The sequence below is a fragment of the Schistocerca piceifrons genome, chromosome 7 (genome assembly GCF_021461385.2).
Source record: "Schistocerca piceifrons isolate TAMUIC-IGC-003096 chromosome 7, iqSchPice1.1, whole genome shotgun sequence".
Lineage (NCBI taxonomy): Eukaryota > Metazoa > Arthropoda > Insecta > Orthoptera > Acrididae > Schistocerca > Schistocerca piceifrons.
The window spans coordinates 568,517,894-568,544,114 of NC_060144.1; the positions used below are offsets into that span (position 1 = coordinate 568,517,894).

Here is a 26,221-nt window from a genome sequence, read left to right on the forward strand (position 1 = left end):
TTGTAGATGGTGGTGACCTGTGGCTTTTTCCAAGAACTTAGTGGGGTTTCCTGTTCAAGGGATCTATGGTAGATTATAGTTAAAAAAAAAAAAAGGGGCTAAATCAGCAACAAATTCTGCTGCTGCTGACAGGGATTCCATCGTAGACTGGAGCTTTGTTCAGTTTTAATGATTTCAGCTCTTTCTCAACACCATTGACACTAATACACTCCTGGAAATTGAAATAAGAACACCGTGGATTCATTGTCCCAGGAAGGGGAAACTTTATTGACACATTCCTGGGGTCAGGTACATCACATGATCACACTGACAGAACCACAGGCACATAGACACAGGCAACAGAGCATGCACAATGTCGGCACTAGTACAGTGTATATCCACCTTTCGCAGCAATGCAGGCTGCTATTCTCCCATGGAGACGATCGTAGAGATGCTGGATGTAGTCCTGTGGAACGGCTTGCCATGCCATTTCCACCTGGCGCCTCAGTTGGACCAGCGTTCGTGCTGGACGTGCAGACCGCGTGAGACGACGCTTCATCCAGTCCCAAACATGCTCAATGGGGGACAGATCCGGAGATCTTGCTGGCCAGGGTAGTTGACTTACACCTTCTAGAGCACGTTGGGTGGCACGGGATACATGCGGACGTGCATTGTCCTGTTGGAACAGCAAGTTCCCTTGCCGGTCTAGGAATGGTAGAACGATGGGTTCGATGACGGTTTGGATGTACCGTGCACTATTCAGTGTCCCCTCGACGATCACCAGTGGTGTACGGCCAGTGTAGGAGATCGCTCCCCACACCATGACGCCGGGTGTTGGCCCTGTGTGCCTCGGTCGTATGCAGTCCTGATTGTGGCGCTCACCTGCACGGCGCCAAACACGCATACGACCATCATTGGCACCAAGGCAGAAGCGACTCTCATCGCTGAAGACGACACGTCTCCATTCGTCCCTCCATTCACGCCTGTCGCGACACCACTGGAGGCGGGCTGCACGATGTTGGGGCGTGAGCGGAAGACGGCCTAACGGTGTGCGGGACCGTAGCCCAGCTTCATGGAGACGGTTGCGAATGGTCCTCGCCGATAACCCAGGAGCAACAGTGTCCCTAATTTGCTGGGAAGTGGCAGTGCGGTCCCCTACGGCACTGCGTAGGATCCTACGGTCTTGGCGTGCATCCGTGCGTCGCTGCGGTCCGGTCCCAGGTCGACGGGCACGTGCACCTTCCGCCGACCACTGGCGACAACATCGATGTACTGTGGAGACCTCTCGCCCCACGTGTTGAGCAATTCGGCGGTACGTCCACCTGGCCTCCCGCATGCCCACTATATGCCCTCGCTCAAAGTCCGTCAACTGCACATACGGTTCACGTCCGCGCTGTCGCGGCATGCTACCAGTGTTAAAGACTGCGATGGAGCTCCGTATGCCACGGCAAACTGGCTGACACTGACGGCGGCGGTGCACAAATGCTGCGCAGCTAGCGCCATTCGACGGCCAACACCGCGGTTCCTGGTGTGTCCGCTGTGCCGTGCATGTGATCATTGCTTGTACAGCCCTCTCGCAGTGTCCGGAGCAAGTATGGTGGGTCTGACACACCGGTGTCAATGTGTTCTTTTTTCCATTTCCAGGAGTGTATTTATTTCATTCATCTTTTCAGTGGTACAAGGTTTAAACTGAAGCAATTCTCCAGAGTTTTCCCTTGTAAAGGAACATTTGAAAATTGAGTTAAGCATTTCAGCTTTCACTTTGCTGCCCTTAATTTCAGTTACTGGACACTACCGTATTTACTTGAATCTAAGCCGCACCTGAAAAATGAGACTCGAAATAAAGGAAAAAAAAAAAAAAAAAATAAATAAATAAAATTTCCCGAATCTAAGCCGCACCTGAAATTTGAGAATCAAAATTCAAGGGGAGAGAAAAGTTTTAGGCCGCACCTCCAAATCGAAACAAAGTTGGTCCATTGTAATATGAGACACGATTTAGGTCGAATGAGTGACGATACAGCTACAGTAGTTTGGTTCGAGTCGTAAGCTTAGCAGTTAAGCTTTACCAGGTAGCCATTGCTATGCGTCAGGCGCTCCGTCCGTATTTATATGGGTACCCTTCCTTTTTCACGTCCTTCGTCTGGTTTGAATCGATTGCTTATTTTGCTTTGATATGATAAGTGCCATTTTCTTTGTTATAGGTGTTTATGTCACTCTAAGCTGAAAATGCATTGTTTGTCGCATTCTGATAGTGAGTGTTTACGGCCCGTCGCCGCTCGCGGCATGGCTTTCTTTTATGCGCACTACCGCCGCTTACAATGGCAAGAGACTGCTATTTGTTGTTACTTAGACTGCTGTTTTCTTTGATAATGATCAACAAGAACCAAATAATAGACTGCGTATGATAGAACATGTTCTGAACGAGAATTAGGCGAAAATTTTTCTCCGTTTGAAAATCTTTGCGGCCGCTTCTTTAGTACATCAAATTTTGCACAGAAATTAGAGTCATCTTAGATTTAAAAATCTAGTCAGTTGCCGTGCTTCATTTCTGACTGTATCACTATTAGGCATAAGAATAATACGAATATAAACATGTCACGATACGTATATTCTTCCGCGTTTGCTGTTGTCTCACTCTAGTTTCGTAGTTTATTAGGCAGACAGGATTTAAAGGAGATAGCAGCAAACACAAAAGAATACATGGCAAAATGTTTATATTCGTATTATTCTTATGGTGAAGAGAATAATGCATGTGATTCACATTTCATCAGGTTCCTATTAGCAACCATCTCTTCTCACAGGTAGGAAAAAATTCAGAACGTAGAGTTGACCATATTGACAAATATCCCAAACAGTCTTGCCAGTCGGATTTTTGTAGTACATTGAAATTCTGCTACATTTGAAGATGAGCAATATGGAATTTGTATTTACTTTGTTGGATAATGTATGAAAATGCAGTGTTCGAAACTCGGGGCGGAGAAAAAAAGCTCGTCTTCCACCTTTTTTGTGGCGGCACCTATCGACATTTTTCAGAACTTCCGCTTGCTTTGCACTCGATTCTAAGCCGCAGGCGGTTTTTTGGATTACAAAAACCGGAAAAAAAGTGCGGCTTAGATTCGAGTAAATACGCTAACTTTGGTGTCACTAACATCCTTTACATACAACTAGATTTTTTTGTTTTGTTTTTGTGAAAGATCACTTGACAATACTTTGCTACGACAGTCACTGAAGGCATTTTGACAGCCAAACACGTTTCATGCAGCATCTCTCTATCTATAGCCTTACACATTGTTTTACATCTATTATGCAGTAATCTCTGTTTCTTTGGAAGTTTCTTCACAGTGGTTGTATACCATGGAGGTTCCCTTCCCCTATGAACTGTTCTTCTGGGTAGATATCAATCCAGTGCATGATGACCTTTTCTTTTAAACTTGAGCCAGAGTTTCTCTACATGCTCCTGCCCTATCCTGGAAGTTTCAAGTCCCTTATTGAGATATGATGCTACTGTTTTTTTTATCTAGTTTCCTGAATATATCTATCTTTCTGCTTGTTTTAGTTGTCTGCTTAGCTGAGTGGTAACCTGTTTGCTACCATGCCCAGGTTCAATTTCCGGCCAAGTTGGAGATTTTCTCCGACCATGGACTGGGTGTTGTGTTGTCCTCATCATCCCATCATCATCACTGACACGCAAGTTGCCCAATATGGCATCATCTGAAATAAGACTTGCAACCTGGCTATCTGTTCTAGGTGATTTTCAGATTCTCCTCCTCAGGGGACACTGCCTTACAGTAGCACTGTCTGTGCAGGCAAGGAGGTTTGTGTGCTCTGGATCCTGGGGGCTATGCTGGCGGTAGCTTAGCTACCAGCAGGGTCACTCATGCTGGATTGGCCGAGGGGGAGGAGCCAGACGAAGTGTGTCTCACAACAGCCCACTGGTCCTTTTCACCTATCCCAAGTCTGTCCTTTTCCTGCCATCTCAAATCATAATATAGGGATTGTCCCACAGCCGCCCTAGGAGAGTAAACCCTTAAAAGAAAATCGGGCAAGTCTGGAGGCTCTTAGGTGGCAGCCCCACCACCAGACTAGGGAGCTGTGGGACAATCACCGGCACTCCCAAAAACAAATGATTGAAGAAACAGCAGAAAAGAACAGCCAGACGGACTCAAATATGACGACCTTTGGCATGAAAAGGACAACTAAAGTAGGTTTCTGGAATATTAAAACAGTGAGAGAAGCCAGTAGACTGAAACAGGTTACAAAGGAGATGACAAGTTACCGGTTGGACATTCTCGGACTTAGTGAGGTGAGATGGCAAGACTTTGGAGAAATCCAAACACAAGATGGATACACCTTTTTATACTCTGGACCCGCTGGAGAGGATGCAGAGCACAGAAATGGAGTTGGACTTTTGTTAACCAAAGGAGCGAAAAAGAGCCTTATGGAATGGAAACCAGTTTCACAAAGACTACTGACCGCACATTTTAGGACAAACATTCGAAATGTCACAGTCATCCCATGCTATACTCCTACAGAAACCTCAGATACTGAACAGAAAAAAAGAGTTTTACCTGTCCTTAAGTGACACCATTAAAAGTACCAGTAAGAGAGACATCTTGATTATTATGGGAAACCTAAATGCAAAAATCGGAAAGAACAATGAAGGCCTACAGCATGTAAAGGGAGTCCAAAGTATCAGAGAAATGAATGAAAATGGGGATATGTTTTCAAATTTCTGTGCCAGTCATGATTTGGTAACATTATTACCACACAAGAATTGCCACCAGGTTACATGGATATCCCCTGATTGCAGAAGGGAAAACCAAATAGATCATATAGCGCTAAGCAAAAAATTTAGTAGGACACTGATGAACATGAGAAATAAATGTGGGGCTGATGTTGGCAGTGATCACCACCTTATTGTTCCAAATTTTAGACTAAATATCATGGCTACAAATAGAAAGATCGAACAACAGAACAAAAAATATGATGTGGGGAAACTTAGAATAACAGCAAAACAAGAAGCTTTCTGTATTGAGCTAAGGACCTGCTACGAGGCACTCCAAGAAGCACAGGAAAATGATGAAAATAGTGTTGCTGATACATGGAGTCAGATTAAGGACGTCTATTGCAATGTGAGCAAACAGGTCCTTGGCTTTAAAAACCATTTGAAGAAAGATTGGATGTCTGAGAATACATGGAATTTGATCACCTGTTGGAAGGATATTAAGGCAAAATTAAATATGAGTAAAACAAGACAGCAGAAAATTCAAATGCAAGCTGAGTATGCAGCTACTGACTCTCAAATAAAGAGGAGTGTGGGGAATGATAAGAGAAAGTGGATGGATGAGCAAGCTCTGAGAGCAGAGACAGCCGCAGCAAGGGGTGATGCAAAAGAACTGTACTGCATCACTAGAATGTTGTCCAAAAAAAGTTTCAACAAGAACAGACCTGTGAAAAGCAAGGAGCGTCAACTGTTGACAACAAAAGAAGACCAACTCAGAAGATGGAAAGATTACACAGAGAGCAACCGGAAGAGAGGGAGAGGCAATGGAATTTTCCAGATGCCAGTGACAGAATCAATGTAAACACACTACCTAAGACTGAAATTAAAATAGCTCTCAAACAGATACAGAATGGGAAGGCTCCAGGAATGGATAATATTGCACCTGAGGTGCTAAAAGCAGACATTGACACCATTGTAAATCTACTGCATCCATTGTTTGAGAAGATGTGGTAAGAAGAGAAAATACCAAAGGATTGGAAAGAAGGGCTGATTATTAAGTTGCCAAAGAAAAGGGATACTACCAACTGTAATAACTGGCAAGGCATCACCCTCCTATCTGTACCAAGTAAAGTACTCTGTAGATTGAAGCTAAACTGTATCAAGGACTTAGTCAAGGCACGACTGAGAAAAGAGCAAGCTGGGTTTAGAGATCACAGAAGTTGTGTCTATCTCATCAACACACTGCGTATAATACTTGAGCAGAGTGCAGAATGGCAGAAAACACTCTACCTTACATTTATTGATTTTGAAAAGGCATTTGACTCTCTTAATAGAAGAGTTACGTGGCATACCTTGGAAGAATATGGAATACCATCAAAGATAATAAATATTATTAAAGCCATGTATGATGGATATGAATGTAGGGTGCTACACAATGGGAAACTTACTGAATCTATCCACACAAATGCTGGAGTGAGACAGGGATGTATTCTGTCACCTACCTTGTTTTTGTTCTTGTTGGTGCTGGACAGTGTAATGAAAGAGTTGTTGATGGTAGGAGAAGAGGTATTCAGTGGAGAATGCAAGACAGGCTTCAAGACCTTGACTTGCTGACAATATCTGTCTGCTCTCACAAAGATTGCATGACATGAAAGAAAAGCTGGAAAGACCGAAAGAGGAAGCAGAAATTGCTGGACTTAAAAAAAAAAAAATGTTCAGAAAACTAAGGAAATGAGAATGTGATCTGAAAACAAGCAAAGCTATCAGTGTTTGGAAAGGAATTGGAACAAGCAGACTCCTTTGTATACAGGGTGGTCAGAAAATGTCTGAAACGCTTGTCATGATGTTATAGGGCAGATTGTACTGAGACATAAATGTTAAGAAAAAAATGCGATACGTCGTGCCGTTTCCGAGTTATTTACCATTGAAGTTAGCCAATAAGGTCGTTGCGCGCGCGCATTCAAGTTTCTGCTAACCAAACAAAGCACTCGTTAGGTAACACCGCCCCTGGCAGGCCGCCTGAATGTGAGCGCACGATGCCCCGATTGGCTAACTTCAATGCTGAATAACTCGGAAACGGCGCAACGTATCGCATTTTTTTCTAAACATTTATGTCTCAGTAGAATCTGCCCTACAACATCATGACAAGCGTTTCAGACATTTTCAGACCACCCTGTATATAGGAAGTACCACCTGCAAGGATGGAGGAGCCGAAGAGGATGTAAAGAGTCGAATATGGAAGGCAAATGGAGCCTTTGTACAACTGTACCCTGTCTGGCATAATAAGAACACCTTGAGGCGAACTAAGCTGCACTTTTTCAATAGCAACGAGAAGTCAGTCCTCCTGTATAGTCGCGAAACTTGGAAGGTAACAAACATGACTGTAAACCAGCTGCAAGTCTTCGCAAACCGGTGTCTTCGGCAAATTATAAATGCGAGGTGGCCAGATGTTATATCAAATGACGAATTGCGGGAGATGACAAACCAGCGACCAATCCACGAGCAAATAAAGGATAGAAAATGGAGGTGGATTGGTCACACAATACGCAAACAACAAGAAGCTGTCGAAAAGGCAGCGCTGCATTGGAACTCACAAGGAACACATAGATGTGGCCGCCTGAAAAAGACATGAAAAAGAATGGAGGAAGGAGAAGCTCTGAAAGCTGGTAAAACATGGAGTGAAGTGAAATGTTTGGTTGCCAACAAAACCAGATGGAAGGTCTTTACTGTTGCCCTACGATCCAACAGGAACAACAGCAAATAAGTCATTTACTAAAGTTTCACAGGTTGTCTTGTCACAACCACCACTAACAAAACTGGTTTTTTCCTAATTATTTGAAGCCTCTGCTGATAATTACAGTATGATTGGGGAACTTACTTATAATTGAACCGAGGTTTTCTTGTAAGTTTTCGGTTACATGAGGAGATAGGCCTGGTGGGTGATAGAAAGATCCAGTTATCATTTTATGCCCACCTTTGATACCGAGTCTTCTCCAAACAATATCACATGCAGCGCCAATTTCTATCTTGGTAGATTTGAGTTTCCTGTCTACTGTGACAAATACACGATCTCCGTTTTCCGTTTGCCTATTTTTCCCAAAAATCTCACAGCTATCTATTTTAGGTTTCAACCAGCTTTCTGTATTTACTTTATGTGGGCTTCACTGCTTTTCATGAGCACTTCACACTTTGTCACTTTGATGCTAATGCTCCGGCTCTTTACCATTACGATTTTAATACTATCACCTGTGGGAGACCTTTCTTTCAATCTTACACTGAACCTTCTGGGTTTCCTAAAGCTATTGTTATCTGGCGTTGTCTAGCATTCACAGAAATCTTGCACAATTTGCAAAAACCTGGAAGAGGCTTAACTTAAAACTGAAGTACTTGTGGTGGGGGATGGGGTTGAGGAGCTAAGTAGCAGCAGAAGTTGGAGAGTAAATTTCATTAGAACAAAAAAGGAAATGATGCCAGTTTTCAAGGCTGAAACACTAGCTGTACGACTGAGCAATAACAAACAAATAAGACTGTAAATAAGATCTAATTTTTGTTGAAATCATGACCTGGAACTCTACCACGGAAGCCTCTATAGGACGCAGAACAACTCAACTGAAATGGGCACAACAAAACACCTGGCTAACCAACAAGAAGAAACCCCTCTCAATGAACGCCAGATTCAAACACTGCTATTCTGTTGTTAAACCTGAAGCAATTTACACAAATGAAACATTAGTTGATCACCAAATCAACAACAGATAATGAGAGAAGAATCATTAGAACAATCTTCAACATAAAAACAAGAAATTGAAGAGCAATGGAGACTGCTGCCTAAGAAAGTGGTGTATTGGGGTAATCAATCAGTAACACATGTAATGTGAAAAGGAGGCTTGCCTTTTTCTGTCAAATATCAAGATTGCCAGAAATCAGACTAGTTAAACAACTGTTCAACTACTTTTGGAAAAACGAAGCCAAGAATCAATGGTCCACAGACGTCCAGGATGATTTTGAAGAGTTGAATAAAACAATGCAACAAACTGAAAACAACGACTGTAAAGTCATTCTGAGGATAAGAGACTTGAGACTTAAACTAACATTATTAAAATGAAAACATAAATTAAAATGAAAACATAAATACACCATAAATAATGAGCAAAGGGCAGCCAGGTCACAAAGAATGAAAAAGTTTTGGGAGCATAAGAGGAAACTGAAAAGCCAAATCTCTATTTTGAAGAATTTGGTAGTTACGGACTGATTCAAGTGCTCCAGTGAGGAACTTTATCCATTGACACGGGGTGCAGTGCAACACACAGGAACGTATGAAAGGATGAATGGTGAGCAGTATGCGTTAGGGCTGACTCAGCTACACATAGCAAAAATGAAATTGCAAATATCTGTTGAAACACCAGAGAAAATATGCATTACAACGCTTCAGAGACACACCCAGTATAAATTCTGCCTGTAGACACAAAATAACTATATTTTAAATATGCATGATGACATTTTGTATATGGTGGAACGACCAATAGATGTTCAGGTTTTCATGACATTTAGATGTGTCCTTTTTACATTATCTATAGTGCATATATAAAAATTGCAATAAAAATCCATTATAGAGGTATTTCTTACCAATATGACAACATAACCTAGTTTGAAACAAGGGGTGAGCTCTAATAATTACAAGGTATTGTATTAGGTGTTGAAGTTTTTCACTGGCTTAGAATCCTTCGCTAATACACATGAGCATACACATATAAAAAAAATGAAATAATGGCGGACACTTAAGTCAGATTTGAAAATTGTTCTGCATATTATACAGGACAGACAAGAATAATTTTTGAAGAAGACTTTCTCCAACATTTTGATGCATTTAGAATCAATCAATAGCTACATATTTGCAGATCGGAAAACACACAAAATCCCTAGTATCCATCACAGCACAAAAAGGTCAATTTACTGGAGGAACAACAGATTTATTTGCACAATTGTGAAGAGCCTGCTAGTTTGCTGAATATGTGCTCTACTCAACATTGTTTTTGTTTAACAGCAGACACAAGAAACCACACAATGGTGTACCTGTAACTTCTGTAAAAAAAAACTGAGCCTCATCATATGGATCAACACATGTCATTATGCATAACCTGAAGTAAAGACACTAAAGGTAGAATTTGTATATACATTCCCGTGAAATATCATACTTGCGTGATAAATTAGTATGTTGTGTATACATTAATTCAAAACACAGTCATAATTATTTATTTTTATATGAATAAGGAAAGAAGTACTCTGGACATTAAACTGACATGAGATAAAAGTTTCTTTGAAACTGCATAAAACTAGAGATATTTCCGTACATTGGTTGAAGTTTCGATATTTTCATTTGCAGCTGTTTGGTTTTGGAGAGTGTATCTGTGCTTACCCCCCCATGAACCATGGACCTTGCCGTTGGTGGGGAGGCTTGCGTGCCTCAGCGATACAGATAGCCGTACCGTAGGTGCAACCACAACGGAGGGGTATCTGTTGAGAGGCCAGACAAACGTGTGGTTCCTGAAGAGGGGCAGCAGCCTTTTCAGTAGTTGCAAGGGCAACAGTCTGGATAATTGACTGATCTGGCCTTGTAACAATAACCGAAACGGCCTTGCCGTGCCGGTACTGCGAACGGCTGAAAGCAAGGGGAAACTACAGCCGTAATTTTTCCCGAGGGCATGCAGCTTTACTGTATGATTACATGATGATGGCGTCCTCTTGGGTAAAATATTCCGGAGGTAAAATAGTCCCCCATTCGGATCTCCGGGCGGGGACTACTCAAGAGGATGTCGTTATCAGGAGAAAGAAAACTGGCGTTCTACGGATCGGAGCGTGGAATGTCAGATCCCTTAATCGGGCAGGTAGGTTAGAAAATTTAAAAAGGGAAATGGATAGGTTGAAGTTAGATATTGTGGGAATTAGTGAAGTTCGGTGGCAGGAGGAACAAGACTTCTGGTCAGGTGACTACAGGGTTATAAACACAAAATCAAATAGGGGTAATGCAGGAGTAGGTTTAATAATGAATAGGAAAATAGGAATGCGGGTAAGCTACTACAAACAGCATAGTGAACGCATTATTGTGGCCAAGATAGATACGAAGCCCACACCTACTACAGTAGTACAAGTTTATATGCCAACTAGCTCTGCAGATGACGAAGACATTGAAGAAATGTATGATGAAATAAAAGAAATTATTCAGATTGTGAAGGGAGACGAAAATTTAATAGTCATGGGTGACTGGAATTCGAGTGTAGGAAAAGGGAGAGAAGGAAACATAGTAGGTGAATATGGATTGGGGGACAGAAATGAAAGAGGAAGCCGCCTGGTAGAATTTTGCACAGAGCACAACATAATCATAACTAACACTTGGTTTAAGAATCATGAAAGAAGGTTGTATACATGGAAGAACCCTGGAGATACTAAAAGGTATCAGATAGATTATATAATGGTAAGACAGAGATTTAGGAACCAGGTTTTAAATTGTAAGACATTTCCAGGGGCAGATGTGGACTCTGACCACAATCTATTGGTTATGACCTGTAGATTAAAACTGAAGAAACTGCAAAAAGGTGGGAATTTAAGGAGATGGGACCTGGATAAACTGAAAGAACCAGAGGTGGTACAGAGATTCAGGGAGAGCATAAGGGAGCAATTGACAGGAATGGGGGAAATAAATACAGTAGAAGAAGAATGGGTAGCTTTGAGGGATGAAGTAGTGAAGGCAGCAGAGGATCAAGTAGGTAAAAAGACGAGGGCTAGTAGAAATCCTTGGGTAACAGAAGAAATATTGAATTTAATTGATGAAAGGAGAAAATATAAAAATGCAGTAAGTGAAACAGGCAAAAAGGAATACAAACGTCTCAAAAATGAGATCGACAGGAAGTGCAAAATGGCTAAGCAGGGATGGCTAGAGGACAAATGTAAGGATGTAGAGGCCTATCTCACTAGGGGTAAGATAGATACCGCCTACAGGAAAATTAAAGAGACCTTTGGAGATAAGAGAACGACTTGTATGAATATCAAGAGCTCAGATGGAAACCCAGTTCTAAGCAAAGAAGGGAAAGCAGAAAGGTGGAAGGAGTATATAGAGGGTCTATACAAGGGCGATGTACTTGAGGACAATATTATGGAAATGGAAGAGGATGTAGATGAAGATGAAATGGGAGATATGATACTGCGTGAAGAGTTTGACAGAGCACTGAAAGACCTGAGTCGAAACAAAGCCCCCGGAGTAGACAATATTCCATTGGAACTACTGACGGCCGTGGGAGAGCCAGTCCTGACAAAACTCTACCATCTGGTGAGGAAGATGTATGAGACAGGCGAAATACCCTCCGACTTCAAGAAGAATATAATAATTCCAATCCCAAAGAAAGCAGGTGTTGACAGATGTGAAAATTACCGAACTATCAGCTTAATAAGTCACAGCTGCAAAATACTAACACGAATTCTTTACAGACGAATGGAAAAACTAGTAGAAGCCAACCTCGGGGAAGATCAGTTTGGATTCCGTAGAAACACTGGAACACGTGAGGCAATACTGACCTTAAGACATATCTTAGAAGAAAGATTAAGGAAAGGCAAACCTACGTTTCTAGCATTTGTAGACTTAGAGAAAGCTTTTGACAATGTTGACTGGAATACTCTCTTTCAAATTCTAAAGGTGGCAGGGGTAAAATACAGGGAGCGAAAGGCTATTTACAATTTGTACAGAAACCAGATGGCAGTTATAAGAGTCGAGGGACATGAAAGGGAAGCAGTGGTTGGGAAGGGAGTAAGACAGGGTTGTAGCCTCTCCCCGATGTTGTTCAATCTGTATATTGAGCAAGCAGTAAAGGAAACAAAAGAAAAATTCGGAGTAGGTATTAAAATTCATGGAGAAGAAATAAAAACTTTGAGGTTCGCCGATGACATTGTAATTCTGTCCGAGACAGCAAAGGACTTGGAAGAGCAGTTGAATGGAATGGACAGTGTCTTGAAAGGAGGATATAAGATGAACATCAACAAAAGCAAAACAAGGATAATGGAATGTAGCCTAATTAAGTCGGGTGATGCTGAGGGAATTAGATTAGGAAATGAGGCACTTAAAGTAGTAAAGGAGTTTTGCTATTTGGGGAGCAAAATAACTGATAATGGTCGAAGTAGAGAGGATATAAAATGTAGGCTGGCAATGGCAAGGAAAGCGTTTCTGAAGAAGAGAAATTTGTTAACATCCAGTATTGATTTAAGTGTCAGGAAGTCATTTCTGAAAGTATTCGTATGGAGTGTAGCCATGTATGGAAGTGAAACATGGACGATAAATAGTTTGGACAAGAAGAGAATAGAAGCTTTTGAAATGTGGTGCTACAGAAGAATGCTGAAGATTAGATGGGTAGATCACATAACTAATGAGGAAGTATTGAATAGGATTGGGGAGAAGAGAAGTTTGTGGCACAACTTGACCAGAAGAAGGGATCGGTTGGTAGGACATGTTCTGAGGCATCAAGGGATCACCAATTTAGTATTGGAGGGCAGCGTGGAGGGTAAAAATCGTAGAGGGAGACCAAGAGATGAATACACTAAGCAGATTCAGAAGGATGTAGGTTGCAGTAGGTACTGGGAGATGAAAAAGCTTGCACAGGATAGAGTAGCATGGAGAGCTGCATCAAACCAGTCTTAGGACTGAAGACCACAACAACAACAACAACATCTGTGCTTACTTGTACTCTTCCGGTATTCCAAGAAAGGTATCTTAGTTAATTAAAACATTTATTCTGGATGAGAAATAAGTATAAAATCCCACCTTTCCATTGTCAAGAACAGTACCAACAAAGTTGATGGGGCACCTCTCTCGGTTAGCTATCTGCTGCGTTAACGGCACATCTTCTGGACGACATAAAAATGCATCATTCTCCTGGTATTCAGCACCCCACAACTCCAGTGTACTAATAGTAGGATCACCAAGCTGGAAGCAGCGAGTGAAAATCACAGCGCCGTTAGGTTCAACAAGTTCCTTCAACACGTTGCCTGCAACAATGAACTACATTTTTTTTTTTGCTCTCAGTTAGCAAATACATGTAAGACATTAGTTCATTTTAGTTCACCGGTACATCAGATGGCATGATAAAATCTTACCAAGCAAACAGGAAACAGTTTGTAGTTCTAAGAGCTGCAAGATTTATATACATGGTGGAGAAAAACAGCACAATGATAAGGTTACAACAAGACAGAGGATGTTGAGTCAAGTAAAGTTTTGCAGGTAACTACAGTTCAGAGGTAGGACTATAAAAAGATAGTCAGTCAGTGCCAAGTGTGTGGAAGTTCATCTGATAAGCAAACAAGTCTGTGTAGGTCCAACTATAAGGTTTTGTCTGACTGAGCAATAATAGCCTTACAGGACTTTTTGCATAGCTTATTTAGCAGTTGAGTATTATCACAGAAAATTCACATCTATCATAGAAAGTTTCATAAAGTTCTCCTGTCTCACTGTACAGTTCAAGCCATTATCTTCAGTTAAATTAACAGCATCTGTACTCTTTAGTGTAACACCTATCAGCTGAGGCAAGAAAAAAAACTTCTGCATCCTCAATCCTCACTAGCTGTCATTTTATGGCTGCAGCTCCGCAACAATGCATTTCCGACCGAATTACCTGGAAAATTATTGCTTGATTTGACATCTCCTGCCCTGTCCTGACCTTATTGTCAGGTTGTTTTTCTCCACCACATACAGCAGAGAAGCCATTAACTGTAGATATCGCGTGTCTCAATGTTTTGTACTATGGCCACTCCATTTCCTTGTGTTTGAAAATGATGTTAAAGGCTGTTCTCTTGTTCTAAATTAGTCGTATAAGCAGACATCCTTTTCTTTTTACAAACACAAAACCTATGATGAATCATGGACTGCAGCACCAATATTGTGAATGAAATAGTTCAATATTTTAATGAAAGTCAATTTTTTGCAAGCAACAGTTATATACCAAGGATGGAAGTTAACATAAAACAGTGATCAATTATTTGAGACAAACTAAAAATGATCTCTTACATAGATTTTCTAAAAAAAAAAAAAAAAAAAAACAGCCTGTCAAAGAGATTTGCAAAAAAAAATATGTTACCTAGATACTGTAAATACATTGTTACACTAAAGATAGCATATCATTAATTATTTTACTTGGTTTATAGGATTACGTAATGGTTACAGGTTTATGGAATATAAACTTGGCATGCGACAATACGCCACTGGTCTTGCAGAACTGAGCTGTGATGATCATCTAGGTGGCTGGGCATAAAAGTCTACCCAAGTTTGTTCCACAAAAACTGGTATCTTTATTGGCAATAGTGGCCTTTAAGCACCAGAAGTAGACAATAATGGTCACACACAAAATGAAACACACAACGTAACATTTCTTAGGTTTTAAGCGACTACTTCAGTGACATCTGCTAGCACCACGATCTGCTGTTTCATGGAAGATGAGGGCACAATTATGTTCCGTGTTGGTGCATAATAGGGACAGCGCAGAAGTTGATACTGCACCGTCCCTATTATGCACACAACTGCCAGGAGCACTGTGTTGTGCCTCGGCGCAGCTGTGCTATTCTTTGGTTTTGTTTTGTAATAATTATAAAGGCAAAATTCAGTCAACCAAGTTAACTGATAAGTGGTGACCCTGATGTGGTCTGGAGTGGAAAATAAACACACAACAAGTTCATTCCTTTAACAATACAGTGAGATGTCAGAAGAACCAAACATTTCTTCTCTGGCTGTCCGCCTATCTCCGTTCTGGCCTCATAAACCGATTCTATAATTAGTGCAGATAGAAGCAAGCTTCAAGCTTCAATTACGTATGAATTACTACAGACATGACAAAACTTGCGCTCATGGTGAGCCAATTACACCATCACTATGCAGCCACAGTGCAGGACGTTATCACCGCGCCATCAGGACGAATCCTACACTACGCTGACGTCTGAGCTGATACGACAAGTTGTAGCCTCCCAAGAGGACCGGATACACCAGATGCTCATGCAAGAAGTCATACGATACCGGAAACACTCACAGTATTTAGAGCACTAAGGTGGATACTAACATGGTTCCAGACAATCTACTGCGCATGCTGTGGAGCAGCAGGTTGCCACTGCAAGCTAAGGTGATCAACTCAGAAAAACATGTTGTTGGACGCAGTAAGGGGACTGGCAGATGGTGTACAAGAAGCCACGTTCCAGCACAGGTTAATGTAACTGCAGCACAGTGCAACATTGCCACACCACCACAGACATTTGCAGTGTGTGCCAATTATGATGACCGCACAACAAAGGTCAAGCTACTATGTGCACAGATCAATGTGTTATTGTCACAGAACAGTGCAGATGACAAATGCAGCATGTGTTACAGCAGACATTGCTGAAGTACTTGCCAAAGGTTCAAGGTGGATAACAAGTTAAATGAGTCAATACGTAGATAAACTAAACAAGAAGTTCGGCTAATCACATTCTGCCTTTGGAGCATGAGTCAGTGTGTTGACATAAAGACAAGAGTGTTGGCTTATCTTACACACTTTCACTCATTGTTGTCTGACACAATTATATTCTGGGGAGTGCATCCAAAGTAAATAAACTGTTCACTCAGCAGGAGTGGGCAATAAGAATATCATGTAGAGTAGATAACTATGGATGCCACAGATGCCTTCTAAAGGATCTCTGGATTTTTCCAGTTAGTTCCCATTACACTTATTCCTTAATTATCTGAAAACTACCTCGAGCAGTTAAACAGAGAACTGACTCGAGGTGATAACATATTAGACCTTCTGGTGACAAACAGACCCGAACTATTTGAAACAGTTAACGCAGAACAGAGAATCAGCGATCATAAAGCGGTTACTGCATCAATGATTTCAGCTGTAAATAGAAATATTTAAAAAGGTAGGAAGATTTTTCTGTTTAGCAAAAGTGACAAAAAGCAGATTTCAGAGTATTGACAGCTCAACACAAAAGTTTTATCTCAAGTACAGATAGTGTAAGTTCAGTGGACAAAGTTCAAAACCATAGTACAATATACATTAGATGAGTATGTCCCAAGCAAGACCGTAAGAGATGGAAAAGAGCCACCGTGGTACAACAAACGAGTTAGAAAACTGCTGCGGAAGCAAAGCGAACTTCACAGCAAACATAAACATAGCCAAAGCCTTGCAGACAAACAAAAATTACACGAAGCGAAATGTAGTTGAGGAGGGCTATGTGATAGGCGTTCAATGAATTCGAAAGTAAAGTTCTATGTACTGATTTGGCAGAAAATTCTAAGAAATTTTGGTCTTATGTCAAAGCGGTAGGTGGATCAAAACAAAATGTCTAGACACTCTGTGACCAAAATGGTACTGAAACAGAGGATGACAGACTAAAGGCCAAAATACTAAATGTCTTTTTCCAAAGCTGTTTCACAGAGGAAGACTGCACTGTAGTTCCTTCTCTAGATTGTCGCACAGATGACAGAATGGCAAATATCAAAATAGATGACAAAGGGATAGAAAAATAATTAAAATCACTCAAAAGAGGAAAGGCCGCTGGACCTGATGGGATACCAGTTCAACTTTACACAGAGTATGTGAAGGAACTTGCCCCTTCTTGCAGCGGTGTACCGAAGGTCTCTAGAAGAGCGTGGCATTCCAAAAGATTGGAAAAGGGCACAGCTCATCCCCATTTTCAAGAAGGGACATCAAACAGATGTGCACAACTACAGACCTATATCTCTAATGTCGATCAGCTGTAGAATTTTGGAACACGTATTACGTTCGAGTATAATGACTTTTCTGGAGACTAGAAATCTACTCTGTAGGAATCAGCATGGGTTTCGAAAAAGATGATCGTGTGAAACCCAGCTCGCGCTATTTGTCCACGAGACTCAGAGGGCAATAGACATTGGTTCCCAGGTAGATGCTGTGTTTCTTGACTTCCTCATGGCGTTTGATACAGTTCCCCACAGTCGTTTAATGAACAAAGAGCATATGGACTATCAGACCAATTGTGAGATTGGATTGAAGAGTTCCTAGATAACAGAATGCAGCATGTCATTCTCAATGGAGAGAAGTCTTCCGAAGTAAGAGTGATTTCAGGTGTGCTGCAGGGGAGTGTCGTAGGACCGTTGCTATTCACAATATACATAAATGACCTTGTGGATAACATCAGAAGTTCACCGAGGCTTTTTGCGGATGATGCTGTTGTATATCGAGAGGTTGTAACAATGGAAAATTGTACTGAAATGCAGGAGGATCTGCAACGAATTGACGCATGGTGCAGGGAATGGCAATTGAATCTCAATGTAGACAAGTGTAATGTGCTGTGAATACATAGAAAGAAAGAACCTTTATCATTTAGCTACAATATAGCAGGTCAGCAACTGGAAGCAGTTAATTCCATATATTATCTGGAATAGGCATTAGGAGTGATCTAAAATGGAATGACCATATAAAATTAATCGGCGGTAAAGCAGATGCCAGACTGAGATTCACTGCAGAATCCTAAGGAAATGCACTCTGAAAATAAAGGAAGTAGGTTACAGTACACTTGTTCTCCCACTTCTTGAAAACTGCTCACCGGTGTGGGACCCATACCAGATAGGGTTGATAGGCGAGATAGAGAAGATACAACGGAGAGCAGCGCACTTCGTTACAGGATCATTTAGTAATCATGAAAGTGTTACGGAGATGATAGATAGACTCCAGTGGAAGACTCTGGCAGAGAGACGCTCAGTAGCTCGATATGGGCTTTGTTGAAGTTTCGAGAACAAGTAGTATATTGCTCCCTCCTATGTATATAGGATGAGGATAAAATCAGAGAGATTAGAGCCCACACAGAGGCATACCGACAATCTTTCTTTCCACGAACAATACGAGACTGGAATAGAAGGGAGAACCGATATAGGTACTCAAGGCACCCTCCGCCACACACCGTCAGGTGGCTTGCGGAGTATAAATGTAGATGTAGATGTAGAAATGGTTTTCATTGATGATAATGAAAAACGAGTTTCACCTGAACTGTGATTTGCACAGTTACAACAGAAACTGCAAAAATAGTTTTCATGTAAATATTTGCCTATTTATTTAAGGTTCACTGTGCTGTTATGTAATATGGCAAAAAGGTGTTCAACAACATTCCATCCAACATAAAACAAGAAATTGAAAAATGATCTATTCAGAATTAAAAACATATTTCATTAGTTATCTTCCTACAAATTACCTGATCATCTAGATTCAAGGATTAAAAATTTCTGCACTGGTGTGCAGAACTTGAGGACAAAAATAAGATAAGCATGTGTCACTGCCAAGTAAGATAGCTCAGTGAAACTTGGACAGTACCTAGAAAGAGCTGCTACAATATAGTACAAAAGGTAACTGAAAGAAATACACAAAGAGGAGAACAGTAATCACAGTTTTATTCAAACACAATAATTACACTGAAGTCATTGTGATTTATGATGGTCTCCTGTACAGTACAAAAGGACGGACATGGTGTGTGATCACCACGGATGGCAATGCATATTCTGCAACATGCTCCTATGCAGGCCACAAGGCTTGTAAGGAATTCTTGTGGTAGGACATTCCATTCATCCACCAACACACCTAACAACTGCTGTACGGTCCTTGCTGGAATACATTTCCCAATCACTTCCCATGTATGCACAATGGGATTTAAGTAGGGAAAACAGGCAAGCAATCCATTCACCAATTATCTTCTCATTCCTAGAGCTCCTCCATCTGCGCCGTTTGATGCGATCACACATTGTCATCCATAAAAATGAAGTCAGGGCTGAATGCACCCCTCAAAAGGCGTACAGTGTCACAATAACACTGGCTGGTCATTGTACTATGTTCCAAGATTTAGAGGGCAGAATGCCCACGCAACTTTATGCCTCCCCATACCATAAGACCTGGACCACCACAACAATCACATGCAACAATGCTGAATTAACTTGCATATGTCAAGATGTGGGAACACATAATATAACCAAAAATGTTGCCAAAACTCATCGTTTATGTAGTCCACGTGTTATGGTGCGTGGAGGCATAATGTTGCATATGTGTACTGACCTCCAAATCTTTGAACATGATACACTCATCAGTCAGTGCTATTGTGACAGTGTACTCCTTCCACAAGTGCATCTCTTTATGGGTGCTCTTGGCCCTGATTTCATTTTTATGGATGACAATGCACGATCGCATTGAACAGTGTAGGTGAGCAAGAGAATATTTGGCGAATGGACTGGCCCGCCCATTCTCCCAACTTATGTCCCTTTGAGCACAGTTTGAATGCTTTGGGGAGACATGCTGCAGCATGTCCACATGCACCAATGACTATCTAGCAGTTGTCAACTACACCGGTGGAGGTATGGAACACCCTATTGAAAGAACTCCTTAGCAACTTTGTGGTCAGCATGGGAACACATGGTAGAGCACGCACTAGCGTCCTTGGTTGTCACACACCCTATCCCAATTAAGAACCATGCCCTGCCTTTTGTAATGTTTGAATTAATGCAGCCTGATCCTTAACGTGTGCATATGCGACTCCATTTCTCAATTGGTTTCACTTATTACAAGCATCGTAACTGGGAAAGGGGGGGGGGGGGGGGGGGTGAGGGAAAGATGTACATTGAAAAAGCAAAATGACATTTCCTTCAGTAATGATGCCTGTAATGAGAAATAAGGTTGCACTTGTACTGCTGAAGGCTCAAGATGTTTTACTGTAAATATCTGATGACTGTAAGCAGTTACCTTTGTACAGTTCTTTTGTAATGTCCTTGGAACCATCGTAAGTCAAGATGACATCAGTTTAATTATAGTTTTGAATGAAAGCGTCATTTCTGTTCATCTCATTGCGTATTTTTCTCAGTTACCTCCTGTTCTATACTGTAGCAGTTCTTTCTATCTATGTTCCGAGTTTCACTGAGCTACATTACTTGGCAGTAATTCATCACATGAAAGTTACTTTTGTCCTCAGATTTGCACACCAGAGTATATGTCAAGTAACAGTGCTCATTGTACAGTCATATGACATGTAGTAGTAATGTACTATTATTCAGTGCTTGCAGATGTAGGTACGTACTATCTTGGAAAATTCTAATTTAATTGATATTAAGCAACTATTGGGAGATAAAAAGCAGCTATCTAGCATTAGTGAGAGAGAAATAGCTTATGTCAAAGTAAAAACAAACAATTGGAAGTCCAGCTTGGAATATTAACAATATTTTGAAAAGAATAGATTGCTATTCACTGTAAACATGACTCATTGAGTTGCAGGGAAGCATGAAGAAAAGACTGTTACATATGAGCTTCCAGCCGAAGCCTTCATCAGAAAGATACACACACACACACACACACACACACACACACACACACACACACACACACACACACACACAGAGAGAGAGAGAGAGAGAGAGAGAGAGAGAGAGAGAGAGAAAACACCTCCCATACAGTCGGGCCAACTGAGGATGGTGCACCTGCAGTGACTAAGAACGTCCTTGGCCAGTATACTGAAGGTCTTACAAAGGCCTTCACAGATAGACACTATGCCCCAGACCTAGTCCACTAAAAATATTTCCTGTGCCATATCCCCATAAACCCTCAATCCTCCAACCGCCCCCCAATAATCAGCTACAAATGAGCACCTCCTTTGTTACCCAACATCACCCTAGACTGGAACAATGAAACCACATCTTTCATCAGGGCTTTGATTGTCTATCATCATGCCTTGAAATAAGGGACATCCTACCCAAGATCCTTCCCACCACTCCTAAAGAGGTGATTTGTCATCCACCCAACCTCCACAGCATCCCTTCCCATCCCTATGCCATTTCCAAATCAAACCCCTTGCCACAGTGATCATATCCCTGTAGAAGAACCAGGTGCAAGACCTGATCAATCCATCCACCCACCCAGCACTTCCTATTCCAGTTCTCTCACAGGCGTATCCTACCCACTCAGTGGCCAGGTCACTTGTGAAAGCGGACACGTTAAGTACCAGATCTGCTGCAGTCACTGCCCAGCTTTTTATATTCGTATGACTACCACTCAGCTGCAATGGCCACCACCAAACTGTGGCCAAGACCAAGTTGACCATCTTGTAGCACAATATGCAGCTGAACATAACATGCTTGATTTTAATGATTACTGCAGAGATGGGAGTTATCCTTACAACACATTCTCTGCTCCCGAAATTATCTCGACCTCAACCTACAATAACTTCTGTCCCCAAACCCCTCCACCCACTCTGTTCTCTAACCTCCTCCCTATTCATACCCCCTCATCTTCATTGTGCTCTGCCCTCTGCCAATGCACACATTGGTATTTTCCCCTCTTTGCTCGATTCCTTTCACACTCTACCTCTCCTGCCACTTCATCCCCCCCCCCCCCCCCCCACTCCTGATGCTGTTTTTGTCCCTGCAAGCTCTGCCAGACAGAAATACTCTCTGCCCCGATGCAGACCATGTTCTACCCCAGTGCTTCCCAACCTTTCCAGCTGGCGGACCCCTTCTTCAGTCGAAAATCCATGGCGGACCCCTAGTCAGTCAAGAGCACAGTAACTCTTTAAGTTCCAGAGCGAAACCCATGGGAACTGAAAGCTTCTTAATGCAAGTGCCATGTTCCCAATGCCCCCCCCCCCCCCCCCCCCCCCCCAGAAGTATCAATAGTCTTTGGTTTAGAGATGAATGAAAACACCTTGAAATTAACGATCCAATTTGAATTCCCACTGTATCCAGACACTTACTACTGGATTTACTCCCTTTGTTCAACACACTGTAGCCTGATTAAAATTACTTGGTAATTGAAATTTCACACGATGGAGCTGCCTTCCTCCAAGAGCAATCAACGTCACGTCCAAACTGTTCGCTGTTGACAAACTGCCGCTTATGGTCTGCTCACTTCCACTGTTTGGCTACTGTTGTGTAAGGAGCATGCATATTTCGTAACAGTCGTGTGTGTGTGTGTGTGTGTGTGTGTGTGTGTGTGTGTGGTTTTTCGTGAAATCCGAATAAAATTTTTCAAATGTATGTAAAGTCTTCATTTGGTCATCCTCCCTCCTCATTCATTTCAACTGGAAACTTCCCTAGTTGTGAAGGAGATGGAAAAACTGCACCCTTCTTCAATTATCCTGACTTCAGCCACCGATCCATGTTAGAAGTAATAAACTGATCAAAAATCGACTTATGAAATAGGTAGTGCACTGACAAAGCAAGTTTAACATTTAATGGTGCCTGGGGCCGCATACGTAGCAGCGAGCGCTGTGATTGGTCGACAAAACTCGCTCCGCGGATGTGTAAAAGGTTTCAGCGCATCTAATGCCGTGAGCCGGCGCACAAACGACCTCCGTATTTTTGCGAAACAGTCGATCAGAGAAGCCGCATTTTCTGGCACTAAACTGTGTATACGTTCTCACTTAGGAACTGGAAAGGCTGCTTGGGGATACGACCTGAAGTAAAAGTACATGTTTTATATATATATATACACACACACACACACACACACACACACACACACACACACACACAAAAAGTGATGAATTTGATTTTCACATTTTCATTCAATAAATTTACTCATTATTTTACACGATTTGGTGAAAGGTGGCCACTGACCCCCTAGAAAAAGCCGGTGGACCCCTAAGGGGTCCGTGGACCACACGTTGGGAAGGCCTGTTCTACCCAATGCATGCAGTCTGGCCAAAAGGCTGGAGATGATGGTCACAAATGTGTGTGAGGTGTTACTGCCTGTGTGCACATTTTCCTCTCTTTCCTAAAAAAGGCTTTGGCTGAATGCTGAGTGTTTAACAGCCTTTTCATAGTGCTTATCTGCTGTGTCATCTTGACAGTGAGTAGCAATCTATTCTTGTCATAACTATTGATATTCCACCCTGGACTTTCCATTGTTAGATTAGAGATCTGTTTCCCCCTATAGGAGTTTTCATGCCTTATTTTTTAAATAGTATTTGTATTTAATGTGTATGATCATATGTGATTTGCTATGTCATACGCTAAGCATGTGACAGCTGGCTTTGGTGAGATCTATAATTCTCAAGGCAGTACAGGATGTAAATACACACAAACCATTTCCTCCGGCACCCTGGTCATGTATGCTGCAGATGGGATTCTTACTGCCCATCTCCAGACATGCTCGTATGAACCTGTGCAGCTTCTGCTCCATTTCAGCATCTCCTCTCTGAACTGCACCAAAGTCCAGCTCCGATTTGTTGTCTCCTTGTACCTGGGCAAATACAGTCATTTTCATGCAAATACCACAGAGTTAAGTTCACAAATCAGCATCTTTACATATTCTGCACATTTCTCATTAATGGTGTATGGTATAGTTTTCTGGAGAAATTCCTTGCTCAGAAAGAAAGTAGCAGCTAGAACGGTATGTGGTTTTAGCCCAGAACCACCTTGTAAATGTCCCTTGAAATAATTGGACATTTTAATCACCTTTTCACTATGTTATATCTGCTAATGAAATTAGTTATAAACAGTCTATCACAATTTGAACAGAATAGTTATGTTGACAGCTAGACTACAATAAGAAAATATATATATATATATATATATATATATATATATATATATATATATATATATATATATATATATATATTTTATTCAGGGTGTATACGTGGACAAGGAAAAAACATTCCCGGATTTTTCCCGGATTTCCTGGTTAAAAATACACTTTCTCCTGGGTGAAAACATGCTTTTTCCCTGTTAAGTGACAGTGTATTTTCCCTTACGAATCCTTTGAATGGTTATGGTTTTATACACGGACGTAGAATTTCCCAGCACTTTAGAAAACAAAACTCAGGGAAAAAGACACATTTTGGAAATATATTTCATGTGCAGCAACATATACGCTGTGTATTTTCGTATTACGAAAGTATACATTGGAATTCCACCAAACACCGCATGTTACTTTCCAAATAATTGAAATCGAGATTGCGAAGCGCTTTTGTAAGCCAGTCATAGCTCATATCACGTGATCTCGCCAGTCGATGACAGCAGATATTCAGAGCATAGGAGACATGATGTAGTCAGCCAACAGCAACATCACTGTCAAGTAGCACAAACACACAAACAGGGAAAGTTAATATTCAAAATGGTTCAAATGGCTCTGAGCACTGTGGGACTGAGGTCATCAGTCCCCTAGAACTTAGAACTACTTCAAACCTAACTAACCTAAGGACATCACACACATCCATGCCCAAGGCAGGATTCAAACCTGCGACCGTAGCGGTCGCGCGGTTCCAGACTGAAGTGCCTAGAACCGCTCGGCCACAACGGCTGGTGAAAGTTAATAGTTTAAATTAATATACATAGTGTTGCTACATGAAAAGCAAAGCGTTCACATATAATATTGGTCTCTAAGGTTAATAAGCTGCAAGAGAAATTAAGCTTTCACATATAATGTTGGTCTTTTTTGCGCGTGTTACACTTTAAGATATATCACACAAATGTGACAGTAAAATTTTTAATAAGGACATACATGTCTGATCTTCAGGGTTTGAAATTCTTCTAACTGGCTCGTCATCAAAGAGTTTATTTTTAAAATAGGCCTTTCTAATATTGCAGCAATTTTGTAACACACAACAAATAAACGAGACTGTTTTGGCACAAATGGCCATTTTTATAACACGACAGAATATAATTCACGAACTACCAATATCAAACGCCTATTAGGCCTACTACAAGCAAAAAGCTTTATGTTAGGAAATAGTTTCACATTTCATTCATACGCACCAGTTTCTCAAGCATGAGATCGCAAAGTAGTATTACGAAATTTTTATATAAATTCGGAATCGTCTTATTCTTCGATAATTTGTGTGATGTCCCCATTTCTTCTCCTTCCTCGTCCTAACAAACAATCTTGTCATCACCAATTCTGTAGCTATACCTGCCATTGTCAAAATTTGTTCGTCGAGTAACTACACTAACCCTGCCAGAATCACAGGTTTAGCTATCCCGCGATTAGTTTACGGTTAGGCGTTATTACGTATTCGTAGAACACGTTTTCCGCATTACTTCCAGAATAGAATTTAAGCGGCTGCTAGCCGGGGACTGTACAACTGGTCCTTACCAGTGTAGCGATCTGGCCAAAAATTTTCTGCCAAAATTTCATTTTCTTGCATACATCTTTCTCATCTGTTCTTCCTGTCAGTCATTTATTTCCATTCTGGTAGTCTGAATCTATGGATTTTGCTAGTAATTATAACAACGCTGATCATTCGCAAACCCAATCAACCACATAATCAGACAGCGACTGGCATTCATCCGTTCGGTTTTACTCCGCTCAGCTCGTACAGCCCCCTTCCATTTTGTCTCCGGAAAGTTTACTGCTAGATGTGACGAGGATTCTCCTGACAGAGACATCACATACACTATGCACACACTAAAAAATCAACTTATGATTCATTCAGAAATCAACTTAAAATGTGTTCAAAAATGTTCAAAACCCAAAAGGGAAGCGTTTTAAAATAATATGAATAATCGATAGA

At 41.4% G+C, this 26,221-nt stretch overlaps 1 protein-coding gene across 2 annotated transcripts in view; it reads right to left on the minus strand.

Annotated features, from left to right (window-relative positions):
* The window catches only part of LOC124709107 (phosphoribosylformylglycinamidine synthase), a 213,371-nt gene that overhangs the window by 92,069 nt on the left and 95,081 nt on the right, over window positions 1-26,221 (minus strand). For both annotated transcript variants that reach the window (XM_047240757.1, XM_047240758.1), the window contains 2 exons: window positions 23,793-23,949; window positions 13,509-13,732 (listed from right to left, as the gene is read on the minus strand). In XM_047240757.1, coding sequence (XP_047096713.1) covers window positions 13,509-13,732; window positions 23,793-23,949 — 381 coding nt within the window. The remainder of the gene's footprint in view (window positions 1-13,508; window positions 13,733-23,792; window positions 23,950-26,221) is intronic.